Source organism: Tauraco erythrolophus, chromosome 7, assembly GCF_009769465.1.
Source record: "Tauraco erythrolophus isolate bTauEry1 chromosome 7, bTauEry1.pri, whole genome shotgun sequence".
Classification (NCBI taxonomy): Eukaryota; Metazoa; Chordata; class Aves; order Musophagiformes; family Musophagidae; genus Tauraco; species Tauraco erythrolophus.
This window is the reverse complement of record NC_141471.1, coordinates 63,272,183-63,297,489: the sequence shown is the minus strand read 5'-3', so window position 1 is coordinate 63,297,489 and position 25,307 is coordinate 63,272,183. Positions and strand designations below refer to the sequence as shown.

Here is a 25,307-nt window from a genome sequence, read left to right as displayed (position 1 = left end):
CATTGAGGACTGCTCAATGACTGTGGCACCTCAGCCTTTCCTTATGGCTGTAGTTTTTAGGAGAAGCTCTGTGCTAACTCTGAGAAATCTTCCCCATTGAAACCAGCATGCAAATCCCCAGCATATCATCTTTCGTGGAAGAAAATGGAATACAGATCATGTTCGAACCCTCAGTGCCTTTTTGTATGGTGTAGGAAAGATTCAGAAATATTCTCATGTCTGTGTGCTGCCCTGATCTTACTGTTCCCCCAGGCAGTGGTCCGTACTTAGCAGAGTTAGCTTTGTTATAAGGATGAGGGTTTAAATTAATAAATGATTTCTGGCTAAAGAGCTCACAGTTAATTACTGCAGAATCACGGTCTGGCTCCAAAATAGAAAGCAAAGGCTCAGCATGTGACCGTTCATTCTGCCTTCCCAGCAAGGCTCCCGTCAGCAGCAGGCAGCAGCTGTGGATAAAAATAGAAAGTGATAAGCGACCAGGATCTTTAGTTAAACGCAGAAGTCGCTCTCCTCGAGGAGTCCAGAGCGACAATGAAGTCTCTCCGCTTCATTAGCGCGGAAGTGCTCGTGTCGAACGCCGAGCTGGCCAGGAGGAGTCTCGGCAGTGTCGCCCATAATCTTTTTCCTCTTCTTTTTAAAGCCAGCTATTTGCTGGAGCGAGGGGAGGTGATTCATGACTTGGTAGAGAACTGGCCGCTTGCTGATTTTAACATGGGAGAACTTCTGGGAACTACCGTGGACTACCAGGAAGACCTGAGCCGTAGAACATGCTCAGTGTGCTTGGAAAGCTGTCTGACAGGGCTGAGGGACTACGTGCTCCACCATCCTTCTCCCTACATGAAAAGGTTGAAGGTGGTTGACCTGACGGGCATAAAAGACGTTGAAGTGCAGTTTTGTGAGTGTAAGAAGACAATGGGCAGGTGGGCCAGGACGCAGCTGCTCTCGAAGCTTTGTTTAGAACTGCTGGCTTACCTGCAGCAAACAGAGCGCAATCCAGGTGCCTTCGGAATCAGCATTGACGTGCTGATCGACTTGTTTGTTACGGAGCGGAACTATGAGCTGGTGGTGCAGGCCCTGCTGAAGAAATGCTGCTGCCCACTGAAGATCTGCTGCGTGGCGTTCAGATCCGACAACCTGGCTTTGCAGAAATTCTTCTACATCATAAAGCTCACCGATCCCTCTTTGTTGCGCAAACTGGAAATCGTTCACAACGTTCGCTTGGAAATGGAACACTTGGAAATACTCTTCAATAGTATCCGCTTCCCTCTATTGATGTCCTTGACCTTGCCGGCGCGAACGTTTAACGTGCGGAGGTTCACGGCAGCAGATGAACGGATGCTCGCCAACGTTGGCGCAAAGATGGGCGAAATGACACAGCTGACTGAGCTGAGCGTGCCGTTCTCCGTACTCACGGGAAGAATACAGAAACTGCTCAGGTAACGTGGTCATCCTGCTCTCAGTCACACTGTAACCAACAGCCCTTTGTGCCGTCGGCAGGCTGGGAATCTGGGAAGTGGAGCGTATCTCGGGGCGTGTGTGAGAAGGGGCAGCGGGAAGCTAAGAGAGAGGATTTGTTGGGGGGAACTGGAAGCCAATGTGTGTCTAAGACACTTTTTTATGTCTAAAAAAGAACTGACTGCTCTTTTTAGACTTCCAGAGCCCATCTGATTACAAGGAGAATACATTTTTGGCTACCACATAAGAGAAGGGCACACCCCAGACATTTTTGATTTGCCACGTTCTTGAGCTTATATCTCAATCGGCTTGGGCTGGCCTTTGTGCAAGGCCCAAGTCATATTCCAAGTATTTTTTAGGGCCTCTAGTGAATTTTTTTTTTTATCCCGTAAAAAACGGTCAGTAAACATACTAAGATTCCACAGATGCTGTATTTTTAGATGGAAAGGAGGATAATAGACTTCCATTTGAGACTTTGATTTCAGCTGTTTGTTGTGGCTGTCAGTCTCAAGACAAGAGAGATATGATGTTTTTCTGTACTGCAAACTAAGCGAATATATGAATATTCATAATGAATTCCCGCGAAAAATTGGCAATTCTGAAAGAGATAACAAGCTGCCTGCGAACAGTGTTCATATTTGAACAGAAAACAAGTTAATGGTGTGCTTTTAAGAGGTCACCTCAGTCTAAAATTCCTCCTGTAGAAAGAAGTAATTTCATTTGAGAGTTGTGAATGGCACACTACTTATAGTGATAGAAATAAATTATAAATTTCTAACCTTGATCTAGCTTTCCATTCTGTGGAAGAAGTTTCACTAAGATTTAGTATGAATGAAAGGGAGCTCTTGATTTTCATGTGTCAGAACTATCGTATATTCAACCAGAATATTTGCACATAATCTCAGATACACTTGTTCTAACCTTCTCGTTCATCAGAAGGTCTCTTTGCAACTCCAGAACAATACGTGTAAACCTCTTGGACATTTAAAAACATAGTAGAAACAAAACCAGAAACAAAAGCAGGTTTCTTGTTAGAATACTGATCGGCTTTCATCTTGGCATGAATCCTTTCTTAATGGAAATGATCTAAATCTCTGGAATTATAACAGCTTTCTACAAGAAGCAGTCACCAATGCTTTTATGGTAGTAATGAGCTGCTATTAATTCAGCAAGTACTAGATACCTGATAACATGTAACCGGTTACAAAATAGACACATCGGATGTTACCAAATTAATCCCCATTAAAACGGCACAGTTGGGAGTCATGTAAAGTAGGAGCTAATTCATGGAACTGATTTCAAGAGGAAAATACAGTTGTCATTGTTGGCACATGCTTCTGCTTCTCAAAAGAGGTTAGAAAAAATAATGGCTGTGGCAGATGGCTGCATTCATTACGCGGATAGTTGTATGAAATCTTGTAAACGTGGCTTTTTAATGTTTTATGCCACAAAACCTTTTTTCTCTTTAATTCTGCAGCCCACTAAAAACTCCGCTGAAGGTGCTGGATGTTTCTAACTGCTTGTTGAACCATGATGATATGGCCTATTTAGCCAACAGCTTCCATGCTCATCACTTCGAAGCCCTGGACCTGAGTGGTCACAATATAACCGACCTTTACCCATCAACATTCTTTAAGCTTCTCAGCCATTCCTCTTCAGCGCTAAGGAGTCTAACCTTGGAGGACTGTAACATCCAAGACACTCATGTCAACATGTTGATTTTGGGTTTAAGCCCCTGTCAGAAACTAGAGGAGTTCAAGTTTCTCGGAAATCCACTGTCATCCCAAGCACTTAAACATCTTTTCACATTTCTCTGTGAGTTGCCAATGCTGAAAAATGTGGAGTTCCCAGTTCCAAGGGACTGCTACCCTATTGGCATCACCTACCCGATAGATGATGCAAGTGTCTGCAGATTTGATCACCAAAAATACCAAAGTGTAGCAGAGGAGCTTAACCTCATTTTACTCCAAGCAAACAGGGAGGATGTGAAGGCTTCAACTCCACTCTTTGGCAGCTACGACGCAGCTGTTCAGGAGACAAACAATGAACTGGGAGCTTACTTGATCAAGTCCTTCAAAGAGACTCTGGAAAAGTTCACTACTTCTCTCAACAACATGAGTTAAAGGTGTGACATAGTGGTGATGAGATGCTCTGTCAAACCAGGAGTTAATTTAGTCTTTTCCAGAACCTTCACTGATGGGTCTTGAGTTTTCTTTAATTTCTCGGCTGTTCCAATAGCCTCTGATCATCTGAGGTATTTTAACTACACTCTATCTATTACATACACCTCACATAAGCACGACTTGCTCTTAAAAGAAGGGAGGGCCCTTAATAGCTTATTTTTTTGCACAAAAGCACTTTGTGTCTCAGTAAAACAGCAGGTGTCTTAAGCTTGGCTGACTTCTTACACAGTTTCCTCTGGATTTGGGAGCAAGGCTTGTAACTCCACAGAAAAGACAGGAAAGTCTTTTCCCAACTCCAGCAGGACATCTCAAAGATCATGCCTATCCTCACCTACAGCTCCCTAAACCAATTTTTGGTTTTGCCCTTGGCCTTCCAAATTCACCAGTCTGTTTTATCCAGTACATTCGGAATAATGGGGGATACATAACAGCCTCCATGTCCCTGTGCCTCTCTTTTCTGCAGAGGCAAGCCTGATGACCTCCTTTTGGACAGGGAATTACAGAGTTTGTCTAACACCTTGTGCTGCTGAGGAGGAAAATTCTGCACTGAGGAGGCAGCAAACCAATGGCTTGACAACGGGGGCTTTCCCTCCGCTTCCCCCAGCAATATAAAGCAGCCTACAAGGACTCTGCTTGAAGCTCTTGCAAAATTTAATTTTACAAAAGCACAACGAGGACATCACAGCCATGTTTGTGCTGTCATCAGGTAAGTGCCTCAACCTGCTCCCTTTTTTGAATCAGCTTCTTGACTGGTAGAATGTTACCCAGCTGCTTTCAGCTGTTTTAAAGAACGTCTAGGACAGTGATAGTAAAGCAGAAAGGACTAACATTGAAAACACGTGAAGGAAAATGAACCCAGAGACACTTTCAAAACGTGGAAAAGGGAGAAGATGGATGGCTGAGTAACTAGAAGGTCATCTGCACAAAAAACTGCTCTTGTCGATCAAGGCTGTGGATTATTCTGCTACAGAACTGCAACCAGTGCCTGGAAGATATGACATTTGGCGAGCTCCAGTGCAAGAAATGCATTTGAGTGGCAAACAGAATCCCAGACCCCACACTGAATTCACTCACGTCCTGCTCCGCGTTTGGCTGAGGCATCTCGTGCTGAGGCCAGATGGGTGCTGGGGGCAGCTCCGCAGGGTCACGACAGAGCACCACGTAGGCAGCACAGGTGGCCAGAGAGTGCCCACGGGCCACCGTGCAGCCATCGCCTCCTGCAAAGCTGCTGTCTCCTGCAGAAATGATCTTGTCTCTGGCACTGTTGTCAGAATCCACCAACTGATGGACATCGTACAGACCAGCCATCGGAGGTGGAAGGTAGAAAATGCCAGTTTATCCTGAGAGCTTTGGAAGTGGATCCAACAGCAGGTGGACTCCTGCAGCTTCGGTGTGTCCCCAGGGTCCCTCTGAGTGCCTGTACATAAACCTCACCCTAACCCAAAGCCTAAACTGACACCTACACCCTGTGGCCTACAGGTGCCTTCCGGGGAGCAGTGTGCTCACCCCGCAGGGGTGCTCCAGCAGCAAGAGCCACCGGAGCTTCGCAGGTCATCCCATGGCTTTGGCTTTGTCTTCCATCTGTTACTGTGCATCAAACTACAGGGAGCAGTAACGGCCACTTTGGTTTGCTTTGCCTGGGAGAGGTGTTACAGCAGCACTGGCCTTCAGCCTCATCAAGTGTTCCAGTCCCACATCACTGCCGTCCCACGCTCTGAGCAACAGAGGTGTAGACTGTACTATAAAAGCAGAGTTTAAACATGTTTAAATAAAACCTTTCTTTTTAGAGTAAAACAATCTTACAACACCCAATGAATGCTTTAGGTCTTAAGCAACATTTACAGAACTAAACAGTGTCCAAAAAGGGGCAGAATTCTGACAGCAGCAAAAAGTTTCTCTTGAGCACCTACACTAAGTTGTTCAACGATTTCTAGTGAAAAACACTTCAGAGATCATTTGGTTCAGAAAAGCAGATTTTTATTTTCAACAGCAGCACATACATACGACATTTTCAAAATATACATATTCGACGACAAGAGACCGCACTTCATTAACCAGTTTGCTGCGGTGTTATCAGTTGTTACGGTTCCATTCGCAACCCGGTGGAGTTACAGCATCACAGCCTTCCTGTGAGGTGGGAGGAGTTGGATGCTCTCAGGTTTCACTGGTGTAATTGTGCAACATACTATAACTGCTGGTAGCTCATGGAGAAAAAAACAATCAAACAAACAGACAACTTATCAATTTACTGTCACCTGGAGGCTTCAGCTACCTGATTAAGTACTTTAAATAGAGAAATATTATTTAAAACAAGTGTGGCAAATCATGAACTTCAGGGAAACACTTGATGCACACAATATACAAATTGGAGTGGTTGTATACATTTCTGAATGAAGTTTCCTGAGACAGGACTAATCCCAACAGAAGCAACATAGCAGCATTTCGGTCAGGGAGGAAGCCAACTTCTCCTAAAACCTTTCCCTTTTATTTAGATGCAGAGCAAAGATCAAAATAATCAGAAGTTGCTTACGTTTCCATACATTTAAAAAACCCCAATGGATTACCATTTCTTTCTTGTTTCACCACAGTTTACCAAGTGTCAGAATGTGCTACATATAAATATCCTAATCCATCCACCATCTATTAATTCACTACAGAAATATTTTCTACATAAATCTATCTTCTTAAAATATAATTTAAATATAACTTTAATAGAAAAACCAGATCACATCATCAGAAGATTCATCTTGCGGGTAATCTTCAACGCACTAGAACTTTTAATGAAGCTGCTCAAGTTATGGCAAGTAACTTTGTTTTCTCTTTCGGTGGGAGTGGGAGGGGAAGAGGGCGCAGTTTGAGCAAAATGTGCAAACAGGTTAAGAATAAATGGTGATCACTTCACGTCCACTGCCTCGGACCAGGAGAACTCTATCCAGACCTTCTGTCAGAACTTCCAAAAACTCCATGTCTGAAATACCATTATGTCAAGGAATTTATTCAGTAAAGAAAGAAAACAGCCTCTAATCTCTCAGAGAGACTAACACATAATGCAAAAATTAAGTTCAATTTCATCAGGGAGTTTTCCAGTGTCACCCTTCACTGTCCCATCATGTAATCCACCTGCTTGCTCAAGGGGAAGCAAGGCCTAATTTGGGGAAAATCTCTACATCTGCCCTACTCACCCACAGGAAAGATAAAAATTTTTCAAACAAGTTCAAATTTAAGGAATGCTTTACATCAATAAAAAAACCCACCAGTATCAACATTTCTTAAAACTCTGTGGAATCCAAAGTTGTTTTCTTAAAGGCAAACTTATGCTCACCAGTTACTACTGGTTACCCCAATGAGTAGAAAATGGCACAATCACAAAACCCAAACTCTCACTTTCAAGGAATACAACAGCAATACAACAGAGGATACAGTTTTCGTCTCCTTTTCTGTTTTTCGGAGGTCCAGGCATATTCAGGAGAACCAGCTGGGCGTGCTGGGATTTATTAAGCACTACTCCGTTGAGCTTCACAGCGGTGTGCATTCTTCTCACGTTCGACTGGTTGCTGGCATGCAACAAAAATCATTAAGTATCGTCACAATACTTATGTATTTGAATGACGTGTTACGTCTTTGAATTTCTAGATTTAATCTGCATGCACACAGAAGAAGCTATTTTCATGGACACCCGTATTTCTACACATTCAAAATAAATTCGAGGAAATGCAATAGCTAGGTTTAAAATACGTTTTTCTTCTTTGAAAAGAACATTTAACTCTTGAAATTCAAGCAATTCTAAGCAGATTGCCAAAATGCACAAGTCTTCCAATTGCCTGCCATCTTTTACAAAGACGGAGCAAAAACTTAATTTCAGCACAAATTCGTTTCAATAGAAAATTAGTCAAAACCCACTGAGAATCCAGTTTACTAAAGTATATTAAAAAAGTAACTGTATTTGTACAAGAAATTCCAAACAAAGGAATTACAGGAATGCAATAGAAATATTACGCTGTTTATGCTGTACAGTGCGCGATTTCCCTCATGCTCCTTTGGAAACATTACAAGATTACTATGAGCCTGGTGAAGAAAATTCAGAAACAGCACAGAATTTATGAAATAATTACTAGTTGCTCTTAAGAGTAAGGCAGTAAGCAATGAACTGAAATTGAGCCTCTCCCCTTACGTTTTAAATATTAATTAATGCTTTGCTCGTTGCACCCACGATATAATTGTTGTAAGTCTGTCAGAAGGAAGGCACTGCTAGGGCTTGGGAGATCACCTTATTTTGGGATCTACCTTGGATGATCTAGTTGCTCTTCAGAACAAAACAAAAGAGCAGTGACCTTACAGTTCCTGAGAAACTGCCATCGGTGTAAAACCAGCGGAGACTGGCGACGAGTCACATACCGCAGTGCCACAGGAACACCCAAGACCCGCCCCCCATGGCCGTTTCGCTGAAAGAAAGGGTATTCCACCCAAAAGTGTGTTCTTTACAAGCGAGTCGCTTCCAAGGGAACCTCGGGAACACAGGGGGACGGCACATCAAGAGCAGAGATGATGTGCTGTATGAGACACCTCCAACACTCCACCCCTGCAGTCCTGAGTGCAGTCCCAGCGCAGGTGGGCTCACGGGGCCTGAAGGGTAGTGGCCCATAGGGACCAGCTCCACCGATTTCAATCGATTCTCTTTTCCCACCCTGTCCCCTCTGCGTTTTCCCCCAAGACAATGACATTTCCAAACTGAGTTTTTCAGTCCCTCCTGGGGGATCTTCTGTCACAGCAGCCATCTGCCTTAAGATCCCACAATAACGATATGTGGAACAAAAGAATACTTGAAGCTCACTTCTTCAGAAGGAGAACAGCAGCATGAGAAGACTAGAGAACAGCTATGAAGGGAGAGGCAGGAGTGTATGATTGGAAAGGTGTGTAAGTGTTGAAGTAGAAACATCATTAACCTAAAGCCAAAATGCAGGGGAAACATGGAGGTGTGAATTTGTGATGGAGCAGTCAAGAATTCAGTGCTGGAATCAAGACTCAAATCGGCTGAAGGTTCACTGTGTACAACATGAACCGAGGAACTAACTTCATTCAGTCTTCAAGCACTGGAGAACTGAAATCACACAGGGCACACAAAGCAAGCCTTCTGATAGAAGGATAATTTGTTAAATAAACAAAATGAAGACAACACTGGGCTCTGGGAAAAACAAAGCAGAGCAGTCAGTCACAAAAACACCCAAGAACCACCATTTTTGCGTGCTGTCATACTCAGTGTACTGCTGACCTAACGTCATTCCTACACACATGGGGGTTGGCAGAAGGGAGGTCAGGACTGGCATTCCATGGAACCTGAAAGGCCCCTTTGTGAACACATTTATCCTTACTGCCTAAGTGGTTATATCACAATGGGGGCTACTTTTCCAGAACAAAAATATATTCACCTTTTCATGTAGTTAATTAGAAAACTAAGTATCACACCGGTGCAGAGGAGTTCTGTCAAGTTGTACTTTCTTACAGAAACTAAAATAATGTGCTCTGACTTACCTTGAACAGAACGTTGGTAATATTTAGAAGAAAATATTGATAAGTGACAATGAAGAATACTTGTTGGTCATAAATGCTAAATCACAGTATACAAAACAACATACAAAAGAATACACACACTGCAAATCACGATTTGGGAAACATGCACACGATACATGAGACCACAAGAACCAAGGACACAGTCTACTTTGCTTAACAGAAAGGAAATTTAGACTTACAGATTCCCCCATTCTCTACACGGAAGGGAAGCAAATGCACACACAAAAAAAATATTTATGCCATCAGGTATATTTTTTAATTGAATGACATCAATATACTGTACATGCATACCACGTCTGAACTGTAATTTCCATCCCCAACCACATACAGGAGTTTTAAAATAGTGTCTGAAGTCTGGATCTTGTGCAACTCTAAAGTAGTAATTGGAAATATTTCCAAGATATTAACAAAAAACCCCTAAGAATTAGAGCGTAATGCAGCCCAGAACAAACAGTGCTTTAGAGCATGAGCAGGAGATGAGGTTGGAATTTGCAGAAGGCAAACTGCTTCTGAAGAGCTCAGAGCAAACCCACAGAACAATTTAGGATTAAGGTGCTGATTCCAAGTGTACTTTCTAACTCTACTGTCTGCAAGCCCTAGATTTAAGATACATTTCCTTTAGGTGTCAAAATTCCCCGTGACATCCACAGTTTTGCTTTGGGCACGTGCAGAACACAGCCTAGGCCATGCCTAAAGCTGCATCCCTCCAGAACTCAGAAAAGATGCATGCGTGTGCTCGAAGCAAATTGATGTCTTTGTCACTGGTTTTGTGTCTGCATCAGGCTTGACACAGGCAGTAGCTCTTATCTATTAAGTGACTTCTATTTGAAAAAGAAAAAAAAGACATAAAGGAATATTTCAACAGGAAATACTTAATGTAGTAAGACACGTATTTAAGCATAAATTTGATATTGCTTTAATTCACAGAATGAGGGCCGAATCATAGAATCATGGAATAGTTCAGGTTGGAAGGGACCTCAAAGATACAGTTCCAACCCCCTGCCACGGGCAGGGACACCCTCCACTACACCAGGTTGCCCAAAGCCTCATCCAACCTGGCCTTGAACACCTCCAGGGATGGAGGATCTACAACTTCTCTGGGCAAACTGTTCCAGTGCCTCACCAGCCTCAACATAAAAAATTTCTTCCTTAGATCTAAAACAAACAAACCAACCCCAAACCAACAAACCTCCACTCAAAACCAGAATCTTTCAAGATTTTTAGCTTATATCTGCTTCTTCAGTACTCTCTCTACTCCAAAACACAATAAATGAGACAGGGAAGTGATATACAGTAATTTGTTACCCACAGGAAGAAAGAAAACCAAAAGTTACCATTAAGCATTTTAACATATATACTTTCTGGCACAATCCAGAAGTTGAGTTTCCAGCTTGAAATCTGTCATATTTAAGCTTCGTTCACAACACTCTTGTGAATGACCCTCCACAGCCATTGCCGTTCCACCCAAGGCTGGTTAAGGAGGATGGCATTGACGTGAAGTGCATGGAAAGATCATGTTTGTCCTCACCTTGAAACAAGCCAGGATCTCGAAGCACAAACCCCAGAACACCACCACCCCCAAAACCCAACCCACTAAACCACACACAATCAAATATGGACCTCCAAACACCACATGTATACTTACGGCTTCATGTTGAAAATATCTTTGAAGCCAGACACATTAGAATCTTTGTTTTTGTGCTTTTCAGCCACGAACTTTTCCTTAGTCCAGGTCATTTGCACTTTTTCTGGCGCAGCAACAGCCACACTTGCTTTGACTGCTGGAGCTGAGCGCGAGGCAGTGTTTCTGTCATGGATCAGCTGAGCCTGGCCACAAAACAAACAAATTCAGTCAAAAAGAATATTTATAGATAATATGTTATTACATTTTTAAAACTGGATTTCACAGCAGTGGAACAAAGGAAGATACAGAGGGGGGAAAAAAAAAAAAAATCACACCTTATTTTGTGACCAAATACCAGACTTCAGCATGAAATGAAACTGCTTATAAACGTAGCTATTTGCTTGTATTTGCAGGATTACACCTGGACTGGGACATCATTTCTGTAATGAATTAAAGTGAGGTTGAATCCAGCCTGGGGGTACTTCATTACCATTGGGGGGGTTTGCCAAGGAGAAACTCGAAAGCCAATGCCTTCATTCTTCATCAATTGCGTTGTTATTTTCTCAGATACTGCCATTTCACATGCTGAAGCACCAGCATGACTCTTGTGATCCCAGTAACAGCCTTGGACTGGCTGAACTGAAGGCTAGCTACGTTCTGTTAGATTATTTCTGCTACATCACAAAATCCAATCGATCTAGCAAGGAAGGGGCCTTCTCTTCCCTTAAAACAGCAGAAACTCAGATTGCAGCTTTAAGAACACGATTACTGTTGTTCCCATGTGCATAAGCACTCCTCTGTTCTCCATTTCCCATTCTCCTTGCTCCTCTTGAGGAAAGAAGGAAGAAATATTTAACACATGTTCTTTACTTACTCTCATAATACTTTTTCCAAAGGCTTCTGTATTTCCATCAAAAGCAACACAGGTACAGGACCTTAGACTACTAAACCCGTAAGGGAATTGGTGTAGGGGGAGGTTTAGTTTTGTGTTTCAGGGGTGTCGGGGTTTTTTTTTTTTTTTTGGTGTTTTTTGTTTTGTTTGTGTTGGGGTTTGGGTTTTTTTGGGACAGGGGGATGTTTTTTGTTTTCAAGATCTTTAGCAGTTATGAAGTCTCTTTGGAGACTTCTGGAATCACAAGTTGAAGCTCCTGTTCCATTTGGAAACCTCGATTATTCACGTTAGTGATAGTTGTGTTCCTCCGTTTATGTGATTTAGAAGAATCAGTTTCATTCAGGTCACAACCAAAACCATGAATAAAATCAAAGCAGATGAGAAAACTACTTTTATCTCTGAACAGCGATTCCCCTCGTGCTTCACAAACTGTAATTGCAGCTTGTTTTAAATGCCTAAAAGCTGCTGTATTTTTCCTAAATTATTTCCTTAGTCCCTTATCCTCGAAGATTCCCAAATCCTAGAGTTCAATTCTGAGGTTCACAAATATCTACTTGGTTGATGGCCTTCATAGCTCCCCAGAGGACGAAATCACAAGTCAAGACTACAAATCAGAAGTTACTGTGAGTACACGGCTATCATAAGAACAGAAAAAGCTAACAAATACATGCAGATACTATGTGTGCCACACACCAGTATCCAATGAACTAAAATTTCAAAGCAACAACTGTAAGAAGAGTTTAGTATGACTATGCTCCAATGGAAGAAAGTTCATCATTGTTAGAGAGACAGTGAGGCCAAGAGAAATTATTAAAATACAAAGATAACAGCACGTTTTTGTTAGTGCTATTTTGATACTGAATTAATTCCATGGAATACAACACATTCTTCTCATACTTCATGAAGAAAGGGAACACAAAGGTATAGAGCATTCCTACAAACTAGGCTACACCTCTAGATACGAGCAACACTTCAAGTGCACACTAAAACCAGCGATTGCATCAGTTCATTCCCTTTCAAACTCACCATGCAGAAAGTAGTAATGACATTTATGGGTTAATAACAGCTTGTCAATAAGCACAGAAATCTTAAAAAGTCCTCTCTGAGAAGCTTCAATACAGGAACTATAAAGGAAGGTGATGCTTTATGCAAGCATGAAATATGTTTGTTAATGAAACTCACTATTAAAACTTTTTAAGAGAGAGAAGGCAGAGAAACAACTTTGCTTCTGGCTCTTGAGAAAAACAGGCATTCTCAGAAATGATAGTGATTTTAGAAAAATAGTAAAATTAAAATTTTTGATACTGAATTAATTCCATGGAATACAACACATTCTTCTCATACTTCATGAAGAAAGGGCAACACAAAGGTATACAGCATTCCTGTATTCCTAAAGTGTTCCTTTTGTGGAATGTTAAGTGCGAGAAAAATAGGATGTAGCTCATGTTGCAGAAGCACCATCTAGAGGAAAAAAAATAAAGGGTAAGATAGTGAATTTAGAAACATAGTAAAATGAAAATTTATGAAGAGCTGTTCCATAACAGCAAATGATCAAGTCGTTCATTTGTGGCTCTGTTTGCAATAGTGGCACTTCAAGTGTTGCAGAAGGAGAACATATCTAGCCACCACTACGTCCAGCTACCTCCTCCTCTCGATAATCCTCAGTCAGCAGTGCCTGTGCATCTCGCCCAATGGACTGGGGACTGGAGTAGCTTTTTCTTCTGATTGAGCCCCGAGACTCATCAGTGATGCTCTGAATCTGGGACAAAAAAGTTATCAATGACAAAAAAAAAGTCTACAGAAAAAAGCAGATGACCATATTATTCAAAATAAAAATTGTCTTCATTTAAAAAGATGAGATTTGATATTGCAGCTTTTTATCAACTTGGTTTGTTTTCACAAACATGTCATTTGTTTATACATACTACGGGGCTCTTTTCGAAGTGTTTTGCAGTTAGTTGCAAAGCCTCTTTACAGAGATTTGGGAAAACCTGAAGTGAATTGAATCCTTCAGTCTATATGGGAACCTCAAACATTCACTTGTTTGCCAGGGTCACATCCCTTCATACGTGTAACGATTCCGATGAATTGATTTTATTCAGTTACAATCAAAAGTACGACAAAAATTTAAGCAGGTGAGAAAGTTGCTTTCCGACACCAAACGCTGATTTACTTGCTGGTGACTCACAAACTGTGGTTGTGCTCCTCACCTACATGCACCCACATTTCAGCCAGTCTGACGTAGCAGCAGCAATCCCCACAGCAGCCCTGGCACTGTGCCACCCAGCTCCAAGCGGCGGTGGGATGGATTCATAGATTCATAGATTTCTAGGTTGGAAAAGACCTCAGAGATCATCAAGTCCAACCGTCCCTAATCCCCATTAAACCATATCCCTAAGTAGATCATCCACCCTATTCTTAAACACATCCAGGGATGACTGCCTTTGCACGGCTCCATCATCGCCGCCTGGCCCAGCGGCTGTCGGTCCGGAGCGGACGGAGAAGGGAGCCAGCCACTGCCAGGAAGGGCAGTGGGAAAGTGAACAAGGCTCTACATTTCCTTTCATCTTTGCAGCGCTCTTGTCAAACAAATAAATATTTGGCAGTTGCACCCAAGTCTGCAGATGTCATGCTTTGCAGGTATGTGCTATATTTACACTTGAATAGAAACAAACCAAACAAGTTCCTCAAAAAAAGGAAGCAAAAAAAACAGTGAATCCTCACATCCCGGCTCCACACCAAAACCCAGAGGCAAGACCAAATAAAGTTCCATTTTCAAAAGTGACAGAGGAGGTGAGGGTGACTGCTCGGGGATAAGAGCATGTCTACAAGGGAAACAGCAGAACAATGCTGTACAAAACCAAATTCTCTTTGCGAAGGTTTGAACCTCATTTGAAGAGGTACAAGCACTAAAGTGAGGTTAAAACACTAATCTTGGTGGTAACAGGAAACTAAAACTACAAGCACCATCCAAAACTGGAATATCAAGGTTATATTTAAATGTTTGGAGACAGGTAAGGAAAACAAAAGCAATGTTAATTTGAACTAGTGATACTAACAAGAGAAATGTTTTGGACATCATGGAAATACTAGGAGGGGATGGCTCAGCTCCTTTAAGAGAACATGATCAGATTAAGAAAGGGCCTGGCGCACTGCATATACTCAACTTGCAGCTCCAGAGGAAGTGAAGGAGCAACTAAACATCTCCTGATGAAAACACAAGAGAACAAGGTAGATTAAGATATCCTAATCAGAAACAAGAGACGGCTACAGCTTTTATCCTTGGACAAGGCAGGAAATAAGTACTAGATGTTCTTGGAATTATCAAGGATTTTACTTCAGACCACGAAATAAATCCAATGGTATTTTAAACATCTTGGATTTTACCCTGCCTGATAGGGAGGAATGGACTGAAGCTATAACGGTGATGGTTACACTCAGATAAAAGTGAACTGTGAAAAAAATGAAAAACAAACCCACGAAACCAAACACATATGCAAGGCGGAGAAGAAAGAAATGAAAATTTCCAAGCAAACAACACTCAGAAGTAGTGCAGATTCCAACCAACTCATAGAACTGAGAGGAAACTCTTTCCACTACAATTTATACGCTATAGACTACAGAGCCTTATGTCCTGGGGCTACTTGTAAAGCATTCACGAGGAAGTCAAACCCTTAAAACCTACTGTAGATTGATTAATCACTCGACTCCACTGAAAAAATACTAGTGTTCAATAAAGAAATGAGAAAAAATTAAAAACACTCAGCAAGGAGTACAGGAGATCTGCTTTTTTACTGAGATGATGCGAGGTAAGCTCAGATCAAAAGAAAACAACCATAAATGCAGGTGAGAAGAAAAATTCACAGCAGTACATTGTTGTAGCAATACAAGACATCTTTAAGAACCTTAAAAAAATCCTGCAAAATGGAAAAAAGAATGAATAAGGAGAGATTAAAAAGAACAAAAATTAACTGCACTGACTTTGTAGGATTAACACCAAAAAGATTTAGGCATAAAATGAGTTACAATTATCAGCAGACAAGAAAAAGCCATGAGATAAAATTCTAGTTATTTCACAAAGAGCAGTTAAGCACAGTAGAGATCTCTCATTTGGCACAGGAGGTAAATCACTGCAAATGAAAGCAAACCCAAAGCATTTAATACCTTTTACATCACTAAAACGTGTTGGTAATATTGGGATAGTTAAGAGAATAAATGAGCTTCTGACTGTAGTTAGAGACCGATTAGAAGCCCCAGCCAAGAAATAGTACTTTCAGATTTTCCATGGAACGCCCTGCCAAGCACTAGTCCTTACCTCTCTTTCCCTTTCGTTCTTTGATAGCTGCATCTGTTTTAACATCTGAGATCGCTGTTCCATCATAAGTGTCTTCTCGTATGTGAAGGCAGAAATGTCATTTTCAAACTGTAAAAAAGATTGGCATTAGGAACATCGGGGGAAAAAAAATACTACTCAAAAGAAGAGCATTTAGTCAGTGTATCACGTTAATTCCCGCATTCATTCAGTCCTGGATGTATTTATGGCATTAGAGTAATCCCAGGCATATAATCAATCGTTTTTGTCCTCATTCTTAAAGCTTCCTCCTCAAACAGCAATCTCACACAACGAACTACCTCGCTGTACCAACATCAAGGTGATTTTTATCCAAACTTGAGGTACTTGGGACAGGCTTTCCGTTGTCCCGTTCCAGTTAGGCTGCAGAAGTGAGAAAGGGTTGAAAGTGCTTATTTAAACCGGGTCTGCGTTGCCCCCTGAGCAAGTGTGCACACTTGTTTCCTTAAAAAAAAACCACGTTAAAAGCCGCAAAATAACAGATTATCCTTTCACCAGTGAGAAACGTTCACAAATAGTAGCATTTATGAAGAAACTCCAGCGGATATTCTCGCATCAGCTCAAAGCTAAAAAAACCTGTAACAGTTTTCTGTGTTGCTGCCGACCCGTAACATGTCTCTTTGGAATCTTCTGGAAGATTCTCAGGGTTAAACATGACCCACATAAGAGAAGAATAATTTGTGCTTCCTATACTATCTTCTGCTTAAAATCCAACCAAGGCTGAGCCTTTTTTATGGCACTCTATTTGTCATCTTCCTCCTGCACATCCACGGCATTTTAGTCTTTTCTATTCATTACTCTAAACAAAACAAACAAAAGGATTTCTCTTACTTCCTAGTTCAAAATACTAACCAAATTTAAAAAAAAAGACTTATGAAACATAAGTAATTTAAACGATTCTTAAATTCTGCTTTATGGCTGATCAGCATGGTAAGTCTTTTGGATAGGTTTTGCTCATTCTGGGAACTGGGGGTGGTAGAAGTTTTGAACCAGCTGACCCACCTTCATCCCACTTCACAGAGTCTAAAAGGGTTGTGGTTTGTTTTTTTTTTTTTTTCTTTTTTCCTTACTCTGGACATTCTGCTAGTCACCTGGGAGTGCTGGAAATGAAGCTTTTCCTTAGGTGCCGAAAAAAGCAGGTCTAGACAGACTACAGCTTTAGTTCTTCCTCTTTAGCAGTTTATGACCAGTATTTCAAAAGGGAAAAAAGTCACGAAATTAATTTGATGACTATTTGACTCGTGAATCTGTAGCTGTGCTGTCATGCTGTTCAGTTCCAAAGAGGCTGGCCATGCCCAAAACAACTGACATACTCTCGTGGGGGCCCAGGGATTCCTTATTCAAGAAGGATATTCAAACAGCAGTTGGAGAGATGGATACATTCACCCTCTCTCCTGCTGGATTACACAGATTATTAGATTAAACACAGTCAGCCTTCCATTTCACCGCCTGCTAATAAGTCAAGCTTTCTCCTTCCCAAATGAACTACCTCTATGGACTAGTCCTCATAAATAAAGTGGGCATTAACACACCGAAATGGCTCAACTCGACCAAACCATTAGATGCACTACCACACATCGCAAGACAACGTTGCTTTAGAAGACTTCTTGCTCTTGGTGGGACTGCCATCTTGCCCTTTTTATGTTTGGGCTAACATCTCTTGGTTTCAAAAATATGAAATCAGTTTTCCCAAGCTCACTCTCAACAGCACCTAAAAAATGCAGTAACATACCATTTCAACAACTTCCACTTCAGCATTCAGTCTAAGATGATATAAGAACATCTGAAGATCCTTCTTCATTTGAATGCTATTATCATCCATCTGAGCGACAGTGAAGATACGCATTTTACATTTTCTCCAAACCTGTCGAAAAGGTACATCATAACAATTTGTAACACAGTGATTACTATCACCACGCACAACTACCAAGATGAAAGAGTATTTCACTAGAAGCCCTTGGAACTATTCATTGCTAGACAATGAAATCCCAGCCATTTTCTGTTGTCCTTGCCTTGTGCTGTCGAAGGAGAAAAGGCAGTAACATCAGCATGCCACCATCATGAACAATCCACCACACATCTATGTTTCCTTCAGTGAAACGTTCTTGATTTGTTGGAAATAAGTCAATGTTTTTAGCCACCAGCAGTGCCTGCTGAGCTGCTGTTGTTTCTCGTACAGTGTCTGCATGGGAAAACAAGACATCTGATCAAGACCTACTCGTTCTCATTCGCAGCTTTTGTTTTAAACTCAAAAGCTTAAATCTGCCCAGACTCTGCTGAGGCATGTGAGGAACATCCCGGGTTCAGTGACTAACCTGCTTAGGAGAAGAACAAGAAAAGTCATGGTTGGAGAGACTGAGGGCTAAGGAAACCCACTCCACATGAAATCAGACATGGCAAAACACTCAATTGCCTACTGGATGCTCAGCATCACATTTTCTCTGCGCAGCAAATACATCAGTTACATAATGGTATTACAAACGCAAAGGAGAAAGTCGATAAACACATACCAACAAAATTTTTCCACGAGAAACGGTTCTCTGTCTGCTTCCAAGATTGTGGCCATGCCATCAGTACTGTGTTGTGCTTCATCCCTCCTAGACCGGCTGACTGAATCAAATAGGATATTCCATCTCTGAAATTAGGAGACACCACAATCTGGCAAAATCCTTTGGTCTTTTCTACTCCCATTAATGCCTTAACATTCTGCAAAAGGAAGATGGGGAAATACAGCCATCAACACTGGTAATAAACACTGTAAGGAGTAACAGCACTAAGTAAGGGCAAAACATTAGCTACAATGCACAACCAACATCAAGAAACAGCTAACTCCAAAAGAGTGAACATGATTCTATGACAACTAAAACCCAAAACACCCACCTCCCCAGAAGACACACCACACGGCTTTTTCATTAATTATTCAGTCTTATTTCCAAAGAAGAATGAACAAGAGATGAGTAAAACCACATTGGCAAAGATAAATAAACTAACAGTGCTTCAGGTGAAGTCAAAACTGCTGCCTAACGAAGCACCGTATGTTTGGAATGACAAGTCCATCCTTTTGGAGTTGGAAGGGTCTGGAAAAATGTGATACCAAGGACTTCAGAAGAAGAGGTCGCCAAAGCTCCTTAAACAACTTTGACGTGAAGAGGCCGATTCCCTTACTTATCGCTCCCAGTGTGGAAAAATAGATGTGCAGGAGACAACTGGAATCACGGGCTGACTAATGACAAGATAAACTGACGAGATGAAATCTCCCACACCCCTCTCATTTCAGCATGGCTCCCTTTACTTGAACACTGACACCCACCCACTGACACCCACCCAAGTCATTTAAAAGTAGCATTTAGAATTATATCAAGGTTGACGAGGGAGCACCAGCTTTGGCATTTACTGTGTTTTGATGGCATGACTTTACAAATCCCATCCCCATCAACTTGTGCGGGGGATCAGCACAGCTTCAGAAGGAAGAACCAGCACATCAAAATTTGCAATTTCGTATAAGCACCAAAACACCTACTGAAAACAATCAGGAACAGATTTGATCACAGAACGCCTGGCACTGGCTCAGTGTGGCTTCACATCAGAAATTATCTTTAGCAGAGAAAAAAAAAAGTCTTCAGAGAATTTGGTAGCAAAGCTAACAAGTCTGTCTGTCCGAGCAATCTCTGCGAGGGCACATCAGTTTAAACAGATGCTTTTTTCTTTGTAAAAGACAGACAGGAGAAATCTTGATTTCCTACCCATCTTCTAGAAACATTTTCTAGTTGCAATTTTCCAAAACCAATGATGCCTCCAGATGCTCAAACTTTTACAGTTCTTCTTTATTTCCATTTTCAAGCAATAGTTTCCTCGATCTTAACATCTGCTTTAAATTCATTCCTGTTCCATCTCTCAAAAACATAGTCGACTTCAAGTTAAGCTGACTATAGGTAACATTTCCAATCCTCAGGGGTAAACAACGCTTCTGTTTAAAAGTTTTCAATATTTCAGAGGCCTGACTGATTCCTGATATTTCTCTCTACTCACACATGTTGATAACAACAGCTTAATAACAGTTATTTTCCCAATATATCATTGCTAGACTTTTTCCATCACATTCTCAAGCTAATTGCTCTCGTGCAGCCTTTCACATGATATCAGCTAGGTCACCCGGCTTCATGCTTTATTATTTTAAAACCCACTAGTGACAAGTCTGAATACCAAGAGGGAGAACAAGGAAAGTTGGGAGAAAGAGGGCAGTTAAGCTTCGTTGAGTTCATTTCAACACCTCAAATGCTCATCTAATTTAGAGATGCCAGGTCTCAATAAATCACAGGCATTTTTACACAGCTTTGAGGATGACTTGGATCAAAATAGCAGACACTTCAGCTGATACTCTTTTCAACAACACTGAAGATATTAACCATTTTTGGAAGATATAGTGGCTATCCAAGCCTATTTTTGGACTAGACTTATAGTAGCTTCCAAAAGGCAACAGATTTTTCAACAGTATTCTATGAAATACATGGAACATGGTATTTCCTAAAAATGTTTCCGCACTCTCAAAAGTTAGGAGTACGGGGGTGGGTGCAGATAAGCAAATATAATTTATCTATACCGAGCTACCCCAACAGTGGATTAAACAAACTAGTACACAGGTTGTTTAAGATTGAACTAAAAAAGAAGATTGTTTTGCATGAAAGTCCAAACTGTATGAATAATGGATCTTCAGAAGCTCAATCTGTTAGCTTCCTTTTTCCTTCAGGGGACAATTTAAAATTAAGTTCAGGTATTTCCACGTGTTTCCCACAGAAATGTCTATGTATTCCCAATTGGATAGCACAGTCAAATACTGACAAGTTGTCAGGAAAAAAGAGAAACGATCATATTAAATTCACCCGTGTTTGTAAGCACAGTCAGATGTCACCTTAAATTACATGACAACTTACTATTTTTTTCCTACCTCACCCCACCTTCTCTGGAGATATAGGATAAATAGGAAAGCAAAAAAAAAATAAGGAAAAAGAAAGTAAAGGATCTCAAGAAGGATGCTGTTTACAGTGAAGCAACACAGTAGGATTCTAGCAAAGACTGTTCCTAAGCCTAGCTCTATTATACATTTCTAGGACAATGTAGAAAATATCATGCATACATTCAGAAGATGAAATTATGCCAAGCATCTGAATTTGTTAGATAAATGTTAAATTTGTTAAGTAAATCTGTTTTCTTTCTTCCTGTTTTTTGTTAAAAAAATCACTTGGCTTTTTCAAGAATGTAATTTGATTGTGAGCCCAGGGCTCTCACTATTAAAGAAAATAAAAATATTTTCTTTAATAAGAAATAATAATAATAATAATAAGAAGAAGAAATAATAAAGAAATATCAGCATAGTCTCATCCTATTGGGAAATTTTATAAAGCACTGTGCTACACACCCCAATCTATTCTTTCTAGATAATTGTAGATTGTGCCAATAGTAAAAACTGATGTTTTATTCAACACTTTAGAGTAGACTGTTCTAATTCAAGATACAAGTTATCCAATTTCAACATTTAAATACTAATGGATGTCACAGCTGCCTTTTACGTACCTCTTCAGCTTTCTGAGTTTCCGTGCATTTATCCAGGTAGATTCCCTGAAGCACAGAGCCCACGATAGTCAGTCCTTTACCGGCTTTCAACTGAGAGGTGAAAGAAAGCAATCTGGGATGTTTCACCAACTGCTCACTATCCAAGTTTAACAAGACCAAAAGTTGAGGTCTGCCAAAAAAAAAAAGTTAAACACATATACATATAGAAAAGCAAGGAAGAATTGGAAAATCAAAATTAACAATTAACAAAAAATGCAGATTAAGTGCTTAATTCAATGTAAAACATTCAACATCAAGCAAGGAAATTATGATTTGCAACAGCAACAACACTTCAGGTGTTGAATACCTATGTGAGCAACCATACCATCATTCTGAAAAGCGATCTTAAACAGCAGTTTTACCCAGAAAATTATTGAATCCAAATTATCACCCTTCCAAGGTCATCTAGTGCTATCTGCTGCTTGAAGGGGTTAAACACTGAATGCACACCAGATTGTTTACAGCTCCATCCAGTTGGTTTTTGAAAAACCCCCAGAGACAGAGATATTGTCACCTCTGGTAACCTCTTCCATGCTTATTATTGTCAATTTTTATTTTTTTTTTCTTTCCACATTTTATCACGTTCTCTCATTCTTCTACCACATACTGCTGTAATGAGCGTGACTACCTCTTCTCAGCAACCCTCTTTTAGGTACTGGATGTTTACTAGTCAGTTATATCAGCTTTTAGGCTCCTCTCAAGCCTTCTCCAAGCTGAATAAGCATGGCTCCCTCGGCCTTCCCCCACAGGAGATATGCTCCTCTGCCCCAGGCATCACCTCGATGGTCCTCTGTTGAACTCACTCCAGCTTAGTGATGTCTTTAGGGTGCCTGAAACTGGACGAAATATTCTCCATGTATTCTAACGAGTGCTGAGCAAAGAGGAATATTGTTTCCCAGTACCTTTACTTGTCAACATACCAGCTGTGCTCCTGCTGATGCAGAGCAGCATCCCGCTGCCAAGGCACAGCACTGGCTTACTACCTACTGGGAACCACAGATCCTTTTTGCAAGAGCAGGTTCCCAGCCTGGGACCATCACACTGGACAAGCCTGTTTCAGGTTACTGGACTCAGTGCTTGTCCTTCTGGATTTTTTGTGATGTTCTTGTTGACCCATTCCTCTGCCTGCACAGGTCCTTCCAAAAGGACAGTCATACCCTTAACCGTATTGACAGCACCCCAAGTTCAGTTTCACCTGCATACTTGACGAAGATGCATTCTGTTTCCTTTAATCAATAAGCAATCTGCTTACTTTTCCCAAACCAACATGTTATAATTTTCCCATCGTTACTGCAACAACGAAGAGTTGGAGTGTACTTCCCACCTCAAAACCATCACAGTTGAAGACATAACACAAAGGTCCAGTTCTAGCAGTCACAATAACACAATAAAAGGATAACTCATCAGAAACTGAAGCCATGTTGGACATTTAACGGAAACGCTCTTAGTCAACGCTACATTACACTGGTGCCTCTGAGGTGCCAAGTTGAGACACAGATAAAGGTAGTGGCTCCTGCATTCCATAGGGACTGCTTACATGCATCATAGAATGGCATAGGCTGGAAGGGACCTCAGAGATCATCTAATCCAACCTCCTGTCATGGGCAGGGACGCCTCTCAACTAGACCAGGCTACTCAAGGCTCTGTCCAACCTGGCCTTGAACACCCCCAGGGAGGGGGCCATCCACAACTTCTCTGGGCAATTTATTCCAAAGTCTCACCACCCTCATACTGAAGAATTTCTTCCTAAGATCTAATCTAAATCTGTTCTCCTTCAACTTAGACCCATTTCCCCTTGTCCTGTCAGTGGACACTCTTGTAAAAAGTCCCCCCCCAGCCTTCCTGTAGGTTCCCTTCAGGTATTGGAAGGCAGCTATCAGGTCCCCCCAAAGTCTTCTCTTTTCAAGGCTGAACAATCCCAGCTCTCACAACCTGTCCTCGTAGCAGAGGTGCTCCAGTCCCTGGATCATCTTTGTGGCCCTCCTCTGAACACGCTCCAACAGATCTATGTCTCTCTTATGGTGGGGGTGCATCATTATGCAGCAGTCGCAAGGCAAATGGTAAAATAGTGCCGTTACACGGAAGGGCAGCAGAACATTGCACGTGCACGCGCGGAGGGACGCTACAACAGAGCGGTGACTATAACTAAAGTATCACATTTAGTGACAATTTCATCACATTTAGTGACAATTTCTTTTTTGGCGTCCCACCGAGTTCTTCTGATTTGCACTACATTCATCTGAAGTGACAACGTCCTCTCATTTATAAATGCTAAGTAATTTTTTGTGTTGGCTTTCAGAAAATTGATAGTTTAACAAGTAGAAAGAATATCCACTATTATTTTTGCAATATATCTAACTCCATTACATACAAACGAACAACAAACGTGAGATTGTTTTAATGATATCTTAGCAATTTCTAAAGCATTACTATTAAATGAAGCTATATAAAAAAAAGATTGCCACAACATGAATTTAAACAAGTAACGGATCAGCTGTATTTTTATACCATGTATTTCAGAGGGAACAGGTATAGAAAAAAAACCCCACACTTATGGAATTGCAGTGTTTCTTCTATAGAAGAAGAGACAGTGGGACTCAGTGATAACTGTTCCTTTGAATCTGAAAATCTAAGTAATGAAATATTATAATTCTTCTGCACTTTGGAAAACTATGTCAACACCACTTAGATTTTAGTTACTTTACCCATATTCCCAGCAAAGTTGATTAGTGCTGACCATAAGCCACATTCTATTGCAGTAAAATGATACTATTGCAAAAACATCATTGCCGTGCCCAAGTTAAAACACTGTTTTAATGGTGAATTTCACTCTGGCAATTAGCTTTACCAGCAGTATTCCCAATAGATTTACATATTTCAAGAATTATGCGACCTTGGAAGGTGTCGGACTTACCTCCAGTTCTTGGTGTGAGGAGGACCATCTTCAACACGAAGCAAAGCATAGCGAGCCGCGTTCAGGGACAGTCCTCGGATTCCGTCACCCCATTCTTTTTCCGCTCTTTAGAGCGCAGAAGAGATTCAATTAACAGGGTCCCATTTATTTATACAAATTAAGTACATTTTCTCATATAAGGGGTAACAGGCTCAAAAAAATAAACTTTTTTTTATGCATGAAAATACCCCCATCTTTCAGATTTAAATCAAGAATGAAGATAATCTCAGGTACCTTCAAAAGAACTATTTATTAAGTATTTATTCATATTTATTATGGTCTATTTTATTCACACTTCAAAAGCTTTTTTTGTAATCATGAGAGCTACTTAAGTTGCTTTTAAGCACTACAATGAATAATTGAGGGCTACTTGAAAGGAATTGTTCTAAAGCAGCAGAACAAGTGAAATTTGACTTTCTATGGATTAGTGTGTTTTATCTTCTCCTCAACACTACCATTACAGCTTTCTCCACTTCCTTTCCTTCCCAGCTTCTCTCCCAGACAAGCCTAAAGCTTTACTCACTCTCCTGACCACTTTCAGTCTATGTTTTCCACTCTTCTTTCTCCCAGTACAAAGCTATGCTATGCACCAGGTGGCCAATCAGATAAGAACAAACTGTTAGGCTAACATTATTTTCCTTTGTGGGGATTCTACCATGGCAAGGGATCCA

General features: G+C 41.0%; 2 protein-coding genes across 5 annotated transcripts in view; one reads left to right on the top strand and one right to left on the bottom strand.

Annotated features, from left to right (window-relative positions):
• The first annotated feature begins 531 nt into the window (after nt 1–531).
• Nucleotides 532–3,578, top strand: LRRC14B (leucine rich repeat containing 14B). Its single transcript, XM_009977415.2, has 2 exons — nt 532–1,436; nt 2,933–3,578. Exons 1-2 carry the CDS (start codon nt 532–534, stop codon nt 3,576–3,578), a joined length of 1,551 nt encoding a protein of 516 aa, XP_009975717.2.
• Nucleotides 3,579–6,514: 2,936 nt separating this feature from the next.
• The window catches only part of SLC12A7 (solute carrier family 12 member 7), a 61,169-nt gene continuing 42,376 nt past the window's right edge, over nt 6,515–25,307 (bottom strand). For 2 of the 4 annotated variants that reach the window (XM_086614226.1, XM_086614227.1), the window contains 11 exons: nt 24,598–24,702; nt 21,645–21,813; nt 18,584–18,779; nt 18,086–18,255; nt 17,806–17,937; nt 16,038–16,145; nt 13,365–13,481; nt 10,852–11,033; nt 9,386–9,400; nt 7,059–7,192; nt 6,515–6,606 (listed from right to left, as the gene is read on the bottom strand). In XM_086614226.1, coding sequence (XP_086470352.1) covers nt 6,515–6,606; nt 7,059–7,192; nt 9,386–9,400; nt 10,852–11,033; nt 13,365–13,481; nt 16,038–16,145; nt 17,806–17,937; nt 18,086–18,255; nt 18,584–18,779; nt 21,645–21,813; nt 24,598–24,702 — 1,420 coding nt within the window. The remainder of the gene's footprint in view (nt 6,607–7,058; nt 7,193–9,385; nt 9,401–10,851; nt 11,034–13,364; nt 13,482–16,037; nt 16,146–17,805; nt 17,938–18,085; nt 18,256–18,583; nt 18,780–21,644; nt 21,814–24,597; nt 24,703–25,307) is intronic. The other 2 variants (XM_086614225.1, XM_086614228.1) reach the window with 2 other exon arrangements.